Source organism: Corythoichthys intestinalis, chromosome 2, assembly GCF_030265065.1.
Source record: "Corythoichthys intestinalis isolate RoL2023-P3 chromosome 2, ASM3026506v1, whole genome shotgun sequence".
Classification (NCBI taxonomy): domain Eukaryota; kingdom Metazoa; phylum Chordata; class Actinopteri; order Syngnathiformes; family Syngnathidae; genus Corythoichthys; species Corythoichthys intestinalis.
In genome coordinates this window covers 24836788-24855553 of record NC_080396.1, presented here as the reverse complement: position 1 = coordinate 24855553, position 18766 = coordinate 24836788, and the positions used below count along the sequence as shown (strand labels likewise).

Below are 18766 nucleotides of genomic sequence, written 5' to 3'. Positions count from 1 at the left end.
GAGCTCCGCAGAACGCGTGTGGAACCTGACGCTGTTGTGGACGTCACCGTCTGTCTCATCAAGATACATTTTTTTGAATCCTTCTTTGACGATGGTTTCGTTTTCTTTTCAAAACACTCCTCCAGTGTCGTTTGCCTTTTTTCCCCCGATCGTTCTGCACATTTTTTTTCAAATTCTCTCAATTTTCTCAAAGAGATGAGTTCTTACCAAATGTGCTACTGACCTCCAGTGGCCAGTTTTATTGCTTTAAAATGGGTTTTGAGCTTTGTGCATTATATTTTAGAATGATTGGAACCGATAGATGCCTCATGTAAAAAAAAAAAAAAAAAAAAAAAAATGCAAAAGACGTATAAATACGTTTTTGGGACACTGAAGCAATTAAAAATAGAACGTATTTATACGTTTTTGGGAGCAACTGAGTTAAGAGTGAATGAGTGTTTTCTATAAGCATGCATGTTGTAATTGGCCGCTGACTAGTTCAGGGTGTAATATGTGTCTACCTCCGAATAGAGGATTTGTGTTATGAATTTGTTGCTTAAAATATAGTCCACCTGTGAAGCAACTCTGCTGTGAATCTTTTCACCATGCACAAAACGTGGAAATGCAAACCATTTTATAAACTAATAATTGCTGACTTACTAGCAGGATTTCAATACAACCAAGGATGTACATGGCGCCAGCAAAAGTGGTGCCCAAGTAGAAACAAATCCCAACAGCACCACCAAACTCCGGCCCAAGTGATCGAGAGATCATGTAATAGGAACCTCCGGCTAGGAGAAGAAACATTAAGTCAGTTGAGTATTTTTGTCAAGAGAGTAGAAACAATTTCACACATTTGCTCACCTGGAACCACTCCGTTTGTAGCTATGGCACTCATAGAGATGGCCGTTAGCATAGTCTGGAAGAAAAAAAACATATCCGATTGATTTTTGGGGGTGTGTGTGTTTTTTTTGTTTTTGTTTTGCTTGCATGGCATGCCCACATGAAATTAGCAACTTGTCAGGTTTATATGGGATACATCATCCAGTGAACTCTGCTTATTTTATGAAAATGAACATACTGTTTTTCCCAAACATAAAAAATGTGACTTGAACTTGCTCTTGCAATTGTGAGTATACAGTTTCTAACCACTACAGAATTGTAGGGAGACATTCTTTCTAAAGATTCCACTGAATTGCTGGGATTTGAGTGGAATTTCAGGAAATGCTCCTCTGTATTGCTATATAACTCAATAAATCCAAAGAGGCGACATGTCTCAGGAACGGGGAAGTAAATTGGTTTGACTGCTCTTGGGCAGAGGGCATGTTGATGAACCAATGAGCAAGAAACTATTGTTAGAGAAACTAAACTGTAACTTCTGTGATCAAGAGGAAGATCATAGGCAGAGTTTGACTTTTGGGGCAGGGGGGGGCACAACACGTTGATGACCCCAAAACGCAGTGTCAGCAATAAAATTAACTTACAAGAAAATTTGAAATAATAACTTGACAATGAGCGTTTTTTGTTTCCCATAATTCTTGAGGGGAATTCTAAATCAGGCTGCTTAGGCCAGGGATGTCCAAACTTTTTACAAAGGGGGCCAGATTTGGCGTAGTAAAAATGTGGGGGGCCGACCTTGGATGACGTCCTTAACGTAGAACAATATATTTAAGCAAAATTTAGCAAGCCATTCAGTGTGTCACATTTGCTTAATTATTTTTTTAATGAATAATTTCAACAATCTCGCAACTAGCCTTTGCGGCGTTCTCTTTTGACTCTCGGGCTCTTGCGAAATACTACTGCTGTGAAATTAAACTAGCTTTAAGTTGCTTCAATTTCTCGCTGCGTATCTTCCCTGTAATCTTGTCGTACATGTCAGCGTGTCTTGTTTGGTAATATCGCCTCACATTGAAATCTTTAAAAACAGCAACTGTCTCTTTGCAAATGAGGCAAGACACAGTTGTTGCGTATTGTAGTGAAGAAATAGTCCAATTTCTACCTATCCTTGAAACGTCGGCCTTCACAGTCAACTTTTTTTTTTTTTTTTTTTTGTTGATTGTCGCCATTTTAGAAAATTAAAAGTAGAGGGTCACACGGAGTAATGTTGCTTAGCCTTTAAATACCTGCAACATGAAGCAATTATCAGAGAATCCCAAAATTTGAAAAATAAGGTCCTAATGAATCATTTTTTTTCAAATTTGTGAAAAGTCAAAATGAATATGTGTAATAAGCGCTCTAATATCTACAACCCATGCTAAATCATGTTTTTTTTTTTTTTTTCATGGAACCTGCAGATGCATGTGTTGACTTGCATCCATCATTTCTTTTCTCCAAAAAAACAAATGTCAAAACTCTAAATTAGTCTGAAAAGCATGAAATTTTAGGTGTATCAAATGTGATACATTTGGCAGCAAAGGGTTAAAGTGCTGCTGCCTTTTAGTGGGTAAATGAGGAGCAGCATTACGTGTGTAAGCTACTTCATATGCTGGTTGCAGTACTGCTGACCAATGTATTAAGTCTGTGTGCGGGCCAGATGTTATTGATTTTATGACAGAGGCTGGGGGCCGGATTAAATTTGACCACGGGCCGCATTTGGCCCGCGGGCCGGACTTTGGACATGTCTGGCTTAGGCAATACTTTTCGCCAAGATCGTCATCCATTGAATTTGGTACGCCTGCCGGTGTCGTGCCAATGTAGTTACCCCAGTCAAAAATTGGATCCCCTGGGCGGAGTCATATGGAGGTAGTTTTGTGTCTTTATTACTCCATCAAAAAAAAAAAGTTGCTTCAATAATTAAAAAAAAAAGTTGCTTCAATCAAAATATATATTTTCAACCAAAAAGAAGGTGTGTCAATCAAAAAAAAAGTGTTTGAATGCAAAAATAAATATGAAACTCAAAAAAATGCATGTGACAGCTATTTTTCTTTGATTTTTTTTTTTGATTGAAGTCAAATCTTTTTTTTTTATTGAAGTAATGTTGATTTATTTATTTATTTTATTTTCTCTTTATTATTCAATCAAAAAATAAGTTGCTTCAAAAAGAAAAAATACTTCAATCAAAAAAAAAAAAAAAATTCAATCATAGAAAAAAGTTTTTGAATGCGAAAAAATATTTGAGATTGAAAAATTTGCATGTGAACACTTAATTTTTCATTGAAAATTTTTCTTTGATTGAAGCAATCCTTTTTGTGTTTGGGCCATGTTATGATTAGGAAATTTGTATCTAAATCATTCAATCCCACAAAAAGTTGCTTCAATCAAAAAAAAAAAAAAAAAAAAAAAATTCTAAGAAAAAAATCATTTTTTGAAAAATATTTTTTTCTCTATTATAAATATATATATATATATATATATATATATATATATATATATATATATATATATATATATATATATTCTGAATTATATGCAAAGCAAATGTCTAAAGGGGCTCGAAAAATAATTTCGACCCGTTATAAAAATATTGTTTTTTGTTAATTTCATTCATTTTTGTTGCAGTTTTATTGCTTTACAACTTTTTTTATATATATTTAGGTAAGTCAATTACATGCAATGACACTTTTCGGCCACCAGGAGGGGCCTGGCCACCCTGGCCCCCCCTTAAAATCCACTTATGAGGAAGATCATTACATTTTTTCCCGTGTATAATACATCCCTGTCATAGGTGGGTGAACAAAAATGCATGATTTCAAGTCAATAGTTGATTCTTTTTTAGTGAAATTTGATAGTTTGGGCAAAGTGGTGTGGAATTGCTGTAGCGGAGTGGTGACAGCAGAGAAGATACGCAAGGAGGAGCACATGCACTTCTACTCACTGTAGAGCAACACATGAAGACAATTATGAAGGAACCAAAGACGCCCCCAATCCCGACCATCCAGGTCATTCGCAAGAAAAGGATCACACCAAATATATTTTGAATACACGGTAAGTAAACACCCATCAGAGTTCCCAGTTGTGGAGCCTGATAAACACAAAAGTGCTATTATCAGTACATGTTCTAATAATCATAGATTGAAAAAAGTTAAATGAAAAAATATAATGTCTCTGCTGTCAATTTTATCTCTCTACCGTGACAGGTTTTTTAGATGGTCGTCCACCCTCCTCATTGTTTTCAGCTTCCTCATGCTCTTTGCTCCCAGTTGGTAAGTTGGAGTAGTTGGCTAGGCTGCTAAGCAAAGATGACACCATGGGACTAGTGTCCATTTCCTCCTGCAAGCGCACGCACATACACATTCACAATTCATTTTCTTAAACGTCAGGAAATCCGAATGTTTCTTACCTCAAATAGGGCCATGTTCTTGCCATCATACTGTTGGCTCTTCTCCACATCACAAGAGACGCTGCTGTTGATGAAAGGACTGCTCTCTTTGAGGTTCCCATCACCTGAAAAACCAATCGATGATTCCTCATTTATAATAAAGAACTGTAAAATTTGGTTTGTTGGTGTATGGACATGCTCAGGCTGTGGGGTCAGAAGGACGTCACATTCATGTAATCTACTTGCAATTGTTTTGAATTCCTTCAAACATTTTAGGTTTCCACACATTTGTTGTTTTTGATTTTGATAGGGCTGTCAAACGATTAAAATTTCAATCGAGTTAATCACAGCTTAAAAATGAATTAATTGTAATTAACTGCAATTCAAACAGTCTCTAAAATATGCCATATTTTTCTGTAAATTATTGTTGGAATGGAAAGATAAGACACAAGACGGATATATACATTCAACATACTGTACATAAGTACTGTATTTGTTTATTATAACAATAAATCCACAAGATGGCATTAACATTACTAACATTCTTTCTGTTAAAGGGATCCACGGGTAGAAAGATTTATAGTTCTTAAAAGATAAATGTTAGTACAAGTTATAGTAATTTTATATTAAACCCCTCTTAGTGTTTTCATTTTAATAACATTTGTAAAATTTTCTATCAAAAAATAAACTAGTAGCTCACCATTGTTGACGTCGCCGAGCGGTGACGTCACAGCCGTTCTTCCACAGTGTCTTTAACTACGTAAGATAGTGATTGAAATACACCACAAGGTGTCAAAGACGAGTTTTAAATTGCTTAGAAATCAAGCCAATGAGTGTGTTTTGTCCCTCGACTGACGCCTTAGTTTTTTTTTTTTTAGACTGGGTGTATTGTGATTCACGTTCATTTGAGTGCTGGCTTCACAACGTACGAGACCACTGATAGTTTGTATATTGTGAATAAAAATTGCTATCCAGTGTATTTGTTGAGCTAAACAAAATGTTTGAAAAGAGTTTGACCAAAATTTGATTAAGTTTTATGTGTATTGTGCATAGCTATTTAGGGCCCGAGCACCAAGTGTGCGAAAGCCTTATTGTAATGCAAAGGATTCTTATAATTATTTCCTCTCTTTGGCAAATGAAAATGGCCAATTTGGAGGCCTAAACATGCTCAAAAACTCACCAAAATTTGAACATACGTAAATACATAAATTTAAATTATTTTGCAACGTTTTGAAAAAAAATGCAACAAAATGGCTCAGTGGCGCCCCCTTCCCCCTTGAATAAAAAAAAAAATAAAAAGGCCTCTCTAAGTTTTTTCAATGTAAAGCTATGAAATTTGGGGAGTCGATACATATTGCAAAACTGCTCCAAAAAGTCGCTTGAACCCATATTCCAAACCCAACAGGAAATCAGCTATTTTGGGTTGAATCCGAATTTTTTATCGATTAACAGGGTGCACATTTGAGACCTTGGTGCATAGAGTGTTAGTTGGATCTTTCTTAAAATTGGTGAGAATGTTCATGAGACATATGACATCATAACTTCTCAAAACGGTGAGTTTTCATTCACGGGCCTGACCGGGGCGGAGTGCCAAAGTCGGCCATTTTTTTGGCTAAGCACCAAATTCAGAAAATGACTAACAACTCCCTCATACAACGTTCAATCTTTTTGATATCTGGCTTGTATGTGAGGTATCCCAGCCTGAACACGACTGCATTGAAATATTACCCATTAGGCCAGGCGCCCCCTAGTGGGAACAGGAAATGCCCTTTTTTACGAGACAGGCTCCTCCTCCAAGGGAAAACAATCTATTGACCTCAAACCTCTTTCTGGGAAGCCTTAAGACATGTGTTTAGGTGCCTAGTGAAAAATATTGAGGTTTCGTTGAGGCGGAGGGGTCCAAACAGGAAAATGAAAAGGACCGTCGCCATTTCGTCTCGCCACAAATTCTGAAATGTCATAACTTGGCAGACATACAACATATCTGCGCCAAACTTCCCGTGCTTGGTAAGAGTCCCACCCTGAAGGGTAGGAGTCATTTGCATTAACTCTGTAGTGCCAACTAGTGGCAACAGAAAGTCACTCATTTTACTTATACATGTCCAGTTCTTTCCATGTTGGTCACTAAAGTTTCAAGACCTTTTCTAAGACTACAATTGAAGGCCCATGTCCACACGTCCCTGTCTGTTGCCGTGACGACTCAGGGACTTAGGCAGCTTATAGACCCACCAAATTTGGCATTTGGTGGAATTGGCCCAATTAGAAGATTCATTTTGGTTTTTATTATGAGCGTGGCTGCACAGTTCAGTAGCGCCAACTTTTTTGTAGGACTGTCTTCAATAGGGGCTTTTCACCTAGGTTTGTGAATGTATTTGTAATCCTAAAAAAAGAGGCAAGTTCCGAGAAAGTTAGGTTCCCAGAAGATGATGAGTGGGAGACGATCTGCCACCACCCTGACCTGCGTGCCGTCCGAGTTGTGCCAAAGTGCAAGGGCCCGTTTAGTCCTGCTTGCAGGCCTAGTTAGATTGGGAATGCCAGCTTTTCTTTATGTGAACATTATTTCTTTTGAGAGATAAGAATATTATTTTTGTTTTGCTTTCACTAAATGATACTTATGTTTGTTGTGAAGGAGTTGCTGAAACAATGAACGCCTGTGTCCACTGCCTATCTCTGCCTCTTAGCTCTCAATGTGCAAAAAATGGCGTCATTGTAATCTGTTTGAGCCAATGCATGAGCGGGTCATTTCGCACATCCGTTACATGCGTCAAATATTATAACGTGATTAAATTAAATTAATTAAATTAAAAAGTTAATTACCGCTCGTTTTGACATTTGACAGCACTAGATTTTAACTGAGTGACTGTCTTGTGACATTGTCTGCTGGTTTGCAAATTGTGCGACTGACCCAACCCCAATCCCGACATGGAATTTGAATCTTCCCTACAATTCTTCATTTCTGACGTAGATACTTAATGTTTAGTATTAATTGCAAGCCTTTGTTGAAGAAATATATAGCTTGCGTTGCTTCACAGGCAGAGAACTGCACAGATTAAACATTTTTGGGTATTAAATGGAGTTAGGTGGTGACTTAAGTGGTCAAGTATGAATGCCACTGGTTTCAGAATAAGGAAAAGTTTACTAGCTGTTGCGTCAATGTATTTTTCTTCTCTGTCTTTGGCTTCCTTTTGTATGTGAAAGGCAACTTCAAACCTACCACCCTGTATCACAATTCAGTTATAAATAAATGACCTCGGTCAAATTGATCTTGGACATGTGACCTTGGTTTTATCTTTGCTTCTTCCTGTGTCACGTTTTGGGAGTATTTGTTGGACAGTAGAATGCTTATGTTAGTGTGACAACAGAGCAGTGTTGGCAGAGACATGAACTCGCCATTAGGGCTGCTGCAAGGCAAAGTTGTTTTCTAGGTATAAACCCAAGACAAACAACTGTTTGATTTTGAAGAAATCCTAAAAATGGGAACGTTTTAGTGAAGTGCCCTTTTTATACAGAGCAAAGAAATCTGATGGAATATATTTGGCTAATAACCAGTAAAACAGAAGCAAAGAAACAAACCTAAATAGCATAAAATACATGTTACTGTTAAGTTTATGTAATAAGTTAAAAAAAATAAAAAACTTTCATATGATACTGCAGGCTGCAAAATGCTGAAATACAGTATGAGGCAGGTTTTGGAACCTTCATGTGACATGGCTATTACAAAATGGACAGTTTGTTCCAGCTTTTAAAAGCTTAATAGGACATAGGCTGAAAGGGATTATCCAGCAGCTGCTGGAGGCCACAGAGGAATGCTGAATTTAAACATCTGTATGTGAGCAAAATGTGCAAATCAACTGCTTAAGTGAGCTTGAATTACACCAATTACATTAAGCCACATACTTAATACCTCATATATTTTCACCTCGACCTATGTAACTTAAGATTTATACTACTGTTGACACGGATGTGTGAAGCATTCTGCCATTATTTACAGTATACAGAGAAAGATTAAACTGTTCTGTACACATTGGATGTAGGTACAGTGCCTTGCAAAAGTATTCGGCCCCCTTGAATCTTGCAACCTTTCGCCACATTTCAGGCTTCAAACATAAAAATATGAAATTTAATTTATTTGTCAAGAATCAACAACAAGTGGGACACAATCGTGAAGTGGAACAACATTTATTGGATAATTTAAACTTTTTTAACAAATAAAAAACTGAAAAGTGGGGCGTGCAATATTATTCGGCCCCTTTACTTTCAGTGCAGCAAACTCACGCCAGAAGTTCAGTGAGGATCTCTGAATGATCCAATGTTGTCCTAAATGACTGATGATGATAAATAGAATCCACCTTTGTGTAATCAAAAAGTCTCCGTATAAATGCACCTGCTCTGTGATAGTCTCAGGGTTCTGTTTAAAGTGCAGAGAGCATTATGAAAACCAAGGAACACACCAGGCAGGTCCGAGATACTGTTGTGGAGAAGTTTAAAGCCGGATTTGGATACAATAAGATTTCCCAAGCTTTAAACATCTCAAGGAGCACTGTGCAAGCCATCATATTGAAATGGAAGGAGCATCAGACCACTGCAAATCTACCAAGACCCGGCCGTCCTTCCAAACTTTCTTCTCAAACAAGGAGAAAACTGATCAGAGATGCAGCCAAGAGGCCCATGATCACTCTGGATGAACTGCAGAAATATACAGCTTAGGTGGGAGAGTCTGTCCATAGGACAACAATCAGTCGTACACTGCACAAATCTGGCCTTTATGGAAGAGTGGCAAGAAGAAAGCCATTCCTCAAAGATATCCATAAAAAGTCTCGTTTAAAGTTTGCCACAAGCCACCTGGGAGACACACCAAACATGTGGAAGAAGGTGCTCTGGTCAGATGAAACCAAAATTGAACTTTTTGGCCACAATGCAAAACGATATGTTTGGCGTAAAAGCAACACAGCTCATCACCCTGAACACACCATCCCCACTGTCAAACATGGTGGTGGCAGCATCATGGTTTGGGCCTGCTTTTCTGCAGCAGGGACAGGGAAGATGGTTAAAATTGACGGAAGGATGGATGCAGCCAAATACAGGAACATTCTGGAAGAAAACCTGTTGGTATCGGCACAAGACCTGAGACTGGGACGGAGATTTATCTTCCAACAGGACAATGATCCAAAACATAAAGCCAAATCTAAAATAGAATGGTTCAAAAATAAACGTATCCAGGTGATAGAATGGCCAAGTCCAGACCTGAATCCAATCGAGAATCTGTGGAAAGAGCTGAAGACTGCTGTTCACAAACACTCTCCATCCAACCTCACTGAGCTTGAGCTGTTTTGCAAGGAAGAATGGGCAAGAATGTCAGTCTCTCGATGTGCAAAACTGATAGAAACATACCCCAAGCGACTTGCAGGTGTAATTGGAGCAAAAGGTGGCTCTACAAAGTATTAAAGCAAGGGGGCCGAATAATATTGCACGCCCCAATTTTCAGTTTTTTATTTGTTAAAAAAGTTTAAATTATCCAATAGATTTTGTTCCACTTCACGATTGTGTCCCACTTGTTGTTGATTCTTGACAAAAAATTAAAATTTTATATCTTTATGTTTGAAGCCTGAAATGTGGCGAAAGGTTGCAAGGTTCAAGGGGGCCGAATACTTTTGCAAGGCACTGTATATTTGAATATTACATGAAAAGTTAGTTGTTAGTTTGCGAATTCTGCTCAGTGCAGATTTTTCTTTGATGGAAGCAACCTTATCATTAAACTTTAACTATCGAATGAATCTGACGTGGTTCGTCTGATTTTGACCTTTTTGCTTTTTGTTGATTGATTGCAACAGACATTGAAAAACAAACCTCTTACAAGTTGAGTGAATCTGAATTTATTGTCGATGTGATGTGGAAACACAAATCATTATTCTTATTTACAGTAAGTACTTGCATGCTTCGTGGTTGCTATATGCTTTCGTACTCAACTTTGGCAAGAGGAATTGGTCTGTTATGGATGTCCCACATATTTTTAACTGCCAAAAAAATCACCACATTGTTGTGTTAATTTGAAACCGAGTGAGCCACAGTCAAAAGGTTGAATGCAACTCATTCTGACCGGATGTAATGGAGCTTAGAAAAACTTGAAGGGGGTTAGCCATGGGAAGCGAAACATATGCATTGACTAGCATCACACAATTATCTCTGGCAACTATTCTTAATCTAAGCCATGTGTTTAATTTATCTTCAGTGCACACCATGGTGTATAGGTTTATAATTTCTTGCTACTTGTTGGTCATGAAATCAGATCCAGATAAGATGAATGTAGGCATAGACAATTCATGTTGGAACAATTTAGTTTTAGGACTGCCATGAAAAAAATGATCAAACTGTATTTGCTCTTTTTTTTTTTTTTTTTTTAAAGTTCAGCCCAAAACCTTCTCATCTCATAACTCTATTTAGCCTTGACAGGCTGTATAGGCTAAACTGTATATATGTTAACACGCATCTGCTAATAATTGATATGCATTATACTGCATTTCATCAGCTCTCATTTAAGATTGAATCGTGCTGTAACTATAGAGAAGATTAAGGGGTATTTTTGTGGCTAGACACTTGTGATAGTTTTTTTCTGCATCCTTGATAAACATTCTCAAGAGCATGATCCCAGCGACTTATGAACACTTTAGCACATTAAAGGGACAGACAACATTTTGATCAAGTACATCCCAGCAGACATAATCTTTTTTAACAATTTTCACAATTTTTTTAACAAGAAAAAAGAAAAAAAAAACAGTATATAATTTTTCCGATGTGTAACAGTGGAGAACAATGTCAATAACAGAACATACAGTGGGGCAAATAAGTATTTAGTCAACCACCAATTGTGCAAGTTATCCTACTTGAAAAGATTAGAGAGGCCTGTAATTGTCAACATGGCTAAACCTCAACCATGAGAGATAGAATGTGGGAAAAAAAAGAAAATCGCATTGTTTGATTTTTAAAGAATTTATTTCCAAATTAAAGTGGAAAATAAGTATTTGGTCACCTACAAACAAGCAAGATTTCTGGCTGTCAAAGCGGTCGAACCTCTCCTAACGAGGTGTAACAAGGCTCCACTCATTACCTGTATTAATGGCACCTGTTTTAACTCATTATCGGTATAAAAGACACCTGTCCACAACTCAGTCAGTCACACTCCAAACTTCACTATAGCCAAGAGCTGTTGAAGGACATCAGAGACAAAATTGTAGACCTGCACCAGGCTGGGAAGACTGAATCTGCAATAGTAAAGCTTGGTGTAAAGAAATCAACTGTGGGAGCAATTATTAGAAAATGGAAGACATACAAGACCACTGCTAATCTCCCTCGTGGCGTCAAAATGATAACAAGAACGGTGAGCAAAAATCCCAGAACCACACGGGGGGGGGGGGGACCTAGTGAATGACCTACAGAGAGCTGGGACCACAGTAACAAAGGCTACTATCAGTAAGACAATGCGCCACCAGGGACTCAAATCCTGCACTGCCAGATGTGTCCACCTGCTGAAGCCAGTACACATCCAGGCCCGTCTGCGGTTCGCTAGAGAGTATTTGGATGATCCAGAAGAGGACTGGGAGAATGTGTTATGGTCAGATGAAACCAAAATAGAACTTTTTGGTAGAAGCACAGGTTCTCGTGTTTGGAAGAGAAAGAATACTGAATTGCATCCGAAGAACACCATACCCACTGTGAAGCCTGGGGGTGGAAACATCATGCTTTGGGGCTTTTTTTCTGCAAAGGGACCAGGACGAATGATCTGTGTAAAGGAAAGAATGAATGGGGCCATCTATTGAGAGAGTTTGAGTGAAAATCCCCTTCCATCAGCAGTTGCATTGAAGATAAGATGCGGCTGGGTCTTTCAGCATGACAATGATCCCAAACACACAGCCAGGGCAACAAAGGAGTGGCTTCGTAAGAAGCATTTCTAGGTCTCCAGATCTCAACCACATAGAAAATCTGTGGAGGGAGTTGAAAGTCCGTGTTGCCCAACGACATCCCCAAAACATCACTGCTCTAAAAGAGATCTGCATGGAGGAATGGGCCAAAATACCAGCAATAGTGTGTGAAAAGCTTGTGAAGAGTTACAGAAAACGTTTGGCCTCCGTTATAGCCAACAAAGGCTACATAACAAAGTATTGAGATGAACTTTTGGTATTGACCAAATACTTATTTTCCACCATGATTTGCAAATAAATGCTTTAAAAATCAAACAATATGATTTTCTGTTTTTTTTCCCCACATTCTGTCTCTCATGGTTGAGGTTTACCCATATTTACCCATATACCCAATGTTTATAATAATAAGTTGAAAATGAGCGTTTTTTTGTTTCCCATTATTCTTGAGGGGAATTCTAAATCAGGTTGCTGGCAGGGCAACCTTTCACCAAGATCATCATCCATTGAATATGTTACGCCCGTCGGTGTCGTGCCAATGTAGTTAGCTCAGTCAAAAATTGTATCCCCTGGGTGGGGCCATATGGAGGTAAATTTGTGCCTTCATTATTCAATCAAAAAAAAAAAAATGCTTTAATCAAAACAAAATGTTGCATCAATCAAAAATATATTTTCAATAAAAAAGGCACTTCAATCAAAAAAATGTGTTTGAGTGCAATAATAAATTTGAAACCCCAAAAAATGGATTTGAAAGCTATTTTTGTTTTATTTTTCTTTGTTTGATGCTTAAAAAAAAATTTTTTTTTAAAAACTTTTTTGATATAAGTGATGTGATTTTATGATTGGGCCACATTTTGGGAAGGACATTTGTGTATTTATTATGCAATCGAAAATTAAGTTGCTTCATACGAAAAAAAGTTTATTTTCAAAAGAAAAATCATTTCAATCAAAAAAAAAAAAAAAAGAAATTTCAATCATAGAAAAAGAGTTTTTGAATGCGAAAAAATATTTGAGGCTAAAAAATTTAAAAAAGTCGCACTCGCCGGATTTGTCATTTTATGTGTTTAAAATTTTTTATTTTCTACCTTAATGTAGTTCTAAGAATTGTCAATAAATGGTTACAATACAAATACCTTCAAGTGACACATACCAGTACAAAATCAGACGTAGCAAAACAAAAATAACCAATGTCTTGCTCACTATGACTGTATATAGTATTTTATATATCCATATGATGAAGGCCTTCTTGCCCATCGATTGCCTTGTTTTGTGCCAGGTCCTGTACAATGTTTTTCTCAACAGTTCTTTTTGGTTAAATTGCCATTTTACTAGAAATATAATGTGTTGAGGCTAACCACTTAACCACTGCACTTCACATTCTAATACATATTACAGAAAATGAAGTAGATCTATTTAAATGAAGACAATGTGTTAAAACCTCTGTAATCCAACTTTGACATCCTGACCTACTCGCTCCATATAGATTAAAGTCATGGTGCGACACACTCTTCATTCAGAGTGGAGTAATTGAAGAGGCACTAAAACACATTGTGAGGATTATGGATGATCACTGACAGGATTTATCCTTGCTTCACTCCCTGATGAAACACCACCTTGGCTGTCCTTCACATTCCTGCTGTACTACAATGCTGAATTTGATATGCCAGGATGGAAGGCCAAAACGCTGTTCTCCTCATTAGTTTCAATATTTCATTGATACGCAACAATATTAAAATATTTATTTGACATCATGAGGGCCACTATATAAACAGCTGGGTGCAAAAGTAGGTGTACTGTTATGAAAAAAATCATGCACACAAATATTTTTATGCAAAGAACTGTTGCGTATTCATGTAGTACTGTATACCTATTTTTGCACTCCACTGTAATTGTAACACTCTGTTACATGTGATTATGCTCAATTACAGGGCTTAATCATAATCATTACAACCTGAAAATGCAAGTAAAATGAAAGGTACACTGTTGGCCAAAAGTATTGGCACCCCTGCAATTCTGTCAGATAATTCTCAATTTCTCCCAGAAAATGATTGCAATTACAAATGCTTTGGTAGTAATATCTTCATTTATTTTTCTTGCAATGAAAAAACACAAAGGAGAATGGGGGTGTGGGGGTGGGGGGGGGCGGGGGATGAAATCATGATCATTTTACACAAAAATTCACTAATGGGTCAGACAAAAGTATTGGCAAACCTTGAAAAATCATGTGATGTTATCATGTGATACAGCACCTTTTACTTACCTGTGGCACATAACAGGTGGTGGCAATAACTATATCCACTTGCAACCAGTTAAAATGGATTAAAGTTGACTCAACCTGTGTCCTTGTGTGTACCACTTAAGGCATGGGGAAAAGAAAGAAGACCAAAGAACTGCCTGAGGACTTGAGAAAATAAATTGTGAGGAAGCATAGGCAATCTCAAGGCTACAAGTCCATCTCCAAAGACCTGAATGTTCCTGTGTCTACCGTGCGCAGTGTCATCAATAAGTGTAAAGCCCATGGCACTGTGGCTAACCTCCCTAGATGTGGATGGAAAAGAAAAATTGACAAGAGATTTCAACAAAACATTGCTCGGATGGTGAATAAAGAACCTCGACTAACATCCAAATATGTTCAAGCTGTCCTGCAGTCTGAGGGTACAACGGTGTCAACCCGTACTGTCCGTCGGCATCTGAATGAAAAGGGACTCTATGGTAGGATACCCAGGAAGACCCCAATTCTGGTCCAGAGACATAAAAAAGCCAGGCTGGAGTTTTCCAAAACTTACCTGACAAAGCCAAAAACATTTGGAGGAATGTTCTCTGGTCAGATATGACAAAAGTAGAGCTTTTGGGAAAAGGCATCAACATAGAGTTTACAGGAAAAAAACCCCCGAGGCCTTCAAGGAAAAGAACACGGTCCCCACATTCAAACATGGCAGGGGTTCCTTGATGTTTTGGGGTTGCTTTGCACCCTCTGGCACTGGACTGCTTGACCGTGTACATGGCATTATGAACTCTGAAGACTACCAACAAATTTGTGAGCATAATATGAGAAAGCTGGATCTCCCTCAGTGGTCATGGGTCTTCCAGCAGGACAATGATCCAAAACACACCTCAAAAAGCACTAGAAAATGGTTTGAGAGAAAGCACTGGAGACTTTTAAAGTGGCCAGCAATAAGTCCAGACATGAATCCCATGGAACACCTGTGGAGAGATCTGAAATGCAGATTGGAGAAGGCACCCTTTAAATCTCAGAGACCTGGGGCAGTTGGCCAATGGTCTAAAATTCCAGCAGAGCTTTGTAAAAAATTCCTTGATGGATACTGGAAACGGTTGTTCGCAGTTATTTTGTACAAAGGTTCTGCTACCAAGTATTAGGCTGAGGGTGCCAATACATTTGTCTGGCCCATTTTTGGAGTTTTGTGTAAAATTATAATGATTTCATTTTTTTCCATTCTCTTTTGTGTTTTTTATTGTAAGCAAAAAAAGGAAGAAATTACTACCAAAGCATTTGTAATTGCAATCATTTTCTGGGAGAAATTGAGCTTCATCGGACAGAATTGCAAGGGTGCCAATACTTTTGGCCAGTAGTGTACTTCTGTTTTGGAGCAAGAAAAATATATGCATTTTCTGTCAATGTGTAACTTTATAAGCACTATTGCCAAAGCCAACATATGTCTTGCTTCATTTCTGTGGTTAGTGCAGTGGTGCGTTGAGATAAAAGTTCAATTTGTTCCGTGACCACATTTGTAACACATAACGCTCGTATCACAAATCATTTTTTCCTATCAAAACAAACTGAAAATAGCATCATGTTCCAGCCTTCCCAATATCATTTTTGAGTGTTCTTTCTATTTAACACATTGTGATATTACAGTTAACAAAAATGGACAGTGATTAGATCGGTTTATAGATTATAATGAACTAAAGAATCTATGCATCATTATTAATTATTTGTGATTGTGCAGCTATTGTGTGTGTCACATACAGTATATTACAGATATACTGTACACGTAAATCATGACAACTATTGTATGACGTTATCAAGGCTAAGTTACGTATGTGGTTGGTCAAAATAGACATTGAGTAATTATCTTAGTTGAGGACTATGCAAGGTTGCCAACGATGAAAAAAAAAAGGACTCAAACTTGAATTAATTGGGTGCATATGTGAGTGATACGTGGCAAAACAATGATTATCAAACCAAATTTAGTCGAAATAAATTAAAAAGCTGTCCTGCTTAAGGCCGAGTTATGCTTCAGCATCAGACCTGCGGCGTTATGGAAGACCCGATTTACGACCCCGTGCCGTAGCCTGACGTGTACCTATTTATTTTTTAAACCCTAGTGTCACGTCAACGCATATGACATGGCGGAAATGGAGTGTTATTGGTCCGCTTAGACCGTTGTTTCCACTTCAGCGTGAAATCATCGCCATTGTAAAACATTATTTTTCAACACGCAAAAATGGACCAAGCCGATGGGAGTATCATCGAAGAGCAAGTCCCGTCAAGACATCATAAAGATTGCCAAATGGCAAGGTCAGCAACTGAATAAAAAAATGGAAGAACAACCGAGACGTGTGTGTTCGGAATCGAGTGGCCACACGAAGTGGTGACCCAGTCGGCCAAAAACTGCCAGCTTTTTATCACTTTATGTCGCATTTTTGGTTGGTGCACTTCATCATTTATTGTGTACATATGTTTGCTGTGAGTGTGTGACTTATTTACGTGTCACACTTCAAGTATATGAAAAATAAAGCACAGGTTTGGTGTCAAAAGAGTTGTTTTGATGTTTAATTTTCAACAACAGACAGTTCACACACGATACATCATCACTGATTGAGAGTTGCCTCGGTGCTTTTATGATAACGTTAACATCAAGGATTCCAACGCAGTTTGGGGATTTCCATAGCCGCCAGAAATCTGCTATGGCATCCCACTGGCTGGTTGTAGAACAGGGCCACAAATCGGGCTGGAGGGCTTTGCAGACCTCGGACAAAACGCTGGACGCAGTGCTTGACACCAGTTTGAAGCTAGCCGCCACAGCTAGCTGGTTTTCACCCGAGGCTAGAACTCTCTATGAGGCATCAAAAGTTGGACAGACCGCCTTGAAACCGTCTTCTGCGTCGCCTGCGCCTCAACATTTGTATGATCAACATTTATTCTATGTTAATGAGCTGAAGATCCACATTCAAGCGTTCCATCTTGCATTGTTTATTTTTTTTCTCCATTAAACTAGACAAGAGGAAGTCAACAAGCATGCCCCAGAACCGTACAAAGATAACGTAACACCTCTCTAGTGGCTTGGCAGTGAATTACAGAGCAACACGTCACCTGGCCGGAGAACCATCGAATGTCGAATGACGCCGTAGTCGCTGTGCCGTCACCGCAACGCGGGGCATAACTCAGGCTTTAGTTTAAAACTATACATAAACCCTTACGGTCATGAGCCGTTTTTTGGTTGTAGTTGTTTGGCTGTAATGTTATTATTACAGTATTATTATTTTAAAAACTTGTTATTTTCTTTCTATATACATGTAACATTACCATTTTGGGGCAGAAAATACACCAAAATCATTTAATTTGGGGTGAAAAAAATATTCAGATGTCAGGTGTTCCGTCTTGAACATGAGTGCCTTCTAATATAGTCTAGTGTACATTGTGCACACATGCACATAAACATATTTTCTACCATCAAATTGAAACGATCATATCTCCAGTTTTCCATGGTCTGTTGGTGCCAAATAAAATCTGGGAGAGAGTTTGAAGTCCGCACTTTCGAATGTGATGGCAGCTATGAAATAGTTTATTTTTTAAAGACACGGTATGATTAATCATGGCGGCATGAACATAGAAATTAGGGGGTAAATATGCAAAAGCATAACATTTTGTGCAGTAAGAAAAGTGCAAACATAAACTCTGAGGTAGGTCACTTGTTACGAAAGAAAACTTTTGCCTCACCGTGTTTTTTGTTTTTGTTGTCCATGCTGCTATGTTGTACCCCGTTACCTTCCTGACAAGTGAAAGTGCCTCGACCAATGAGATTTGGCGATTTTATTTTGTCATACTCGTGTGTGAGTGTTCTGTCATGTCACAAAGCAGGACAGCCGTGCACAGAGGCGTAGCAAGGGTCCCCGGGGTCCCCAGGCAACAAGCAACATGGGGCCCTTCGAGCGTGTGTAAGTAAGGGGGACAGTTGGACTTGGAGCAATAGCATATTTAATAAAAGTATAATAAGTAGGGCTGTTAAACGATTAAAGTTTTTAATTGAGTTAATCACAGCTTAAAAATTAATTGTAATTAATTGCAATTCAAACCATCTCTAAAATATGCCATTTTTCTGTAAATTATTGTTGGAATGGAAAGATAAGATAAGACGGATATATACATTAAACATACTGTACATGAGTGCTGTATTTGTTTATTTTAACGATAAATCCACAAGATGGCATTATTATTAACATTCTTTCTGTGAAAGGGATCCACGGATAGAAAGACTTGTAATTCTTAAAAGATAAATGTGAGTACAAGTTATTGTAGTTTTATATTAAAACCCCTCTGTACGTTTCGTTTTAATAAAATTTGTAAAAATTTCATTCAAAATATAAATTAATA

The 18766-nt window shown here is 37.9% G+C and overlaps 1 protein-coding gene across 4 annotated transcripts in view; it reads right to left on the bottom strand.

Moving 5' to 3' along the window:
• Nucleotides 1-18766, bottom strand: part of slc12a5b (solute carrier family 12 member 5b) — a 53801-nt gene that overhangs the window by 16955 nt on the left and 18080 nt on the right. For all 4 annotated transcript variants that reach the window (XM_057827525.1, XM_057827531.1, XM_057827507.1 and 1 more), the window contains exons 2-6: nt 4259-4362; nt 4048-4188; nt 3794-3940; nt 844-898; nt 640-770 (exon numbers count right to left, since the gene is read on the bottom strand). In XM_057827525.1, the coding sequence (XP_057683508.1) occupies nt 640-770; nt 844-898; nt 3794-3940; nt 4048-4188; nt 4259-4362 (578 nt within the window). The remainder of the gene's footprint in view (nt 1-639; nt 771-843; nt 899-3793; nt 3941-4047; nt 4189-4258; nt 4363-18766) is intronic.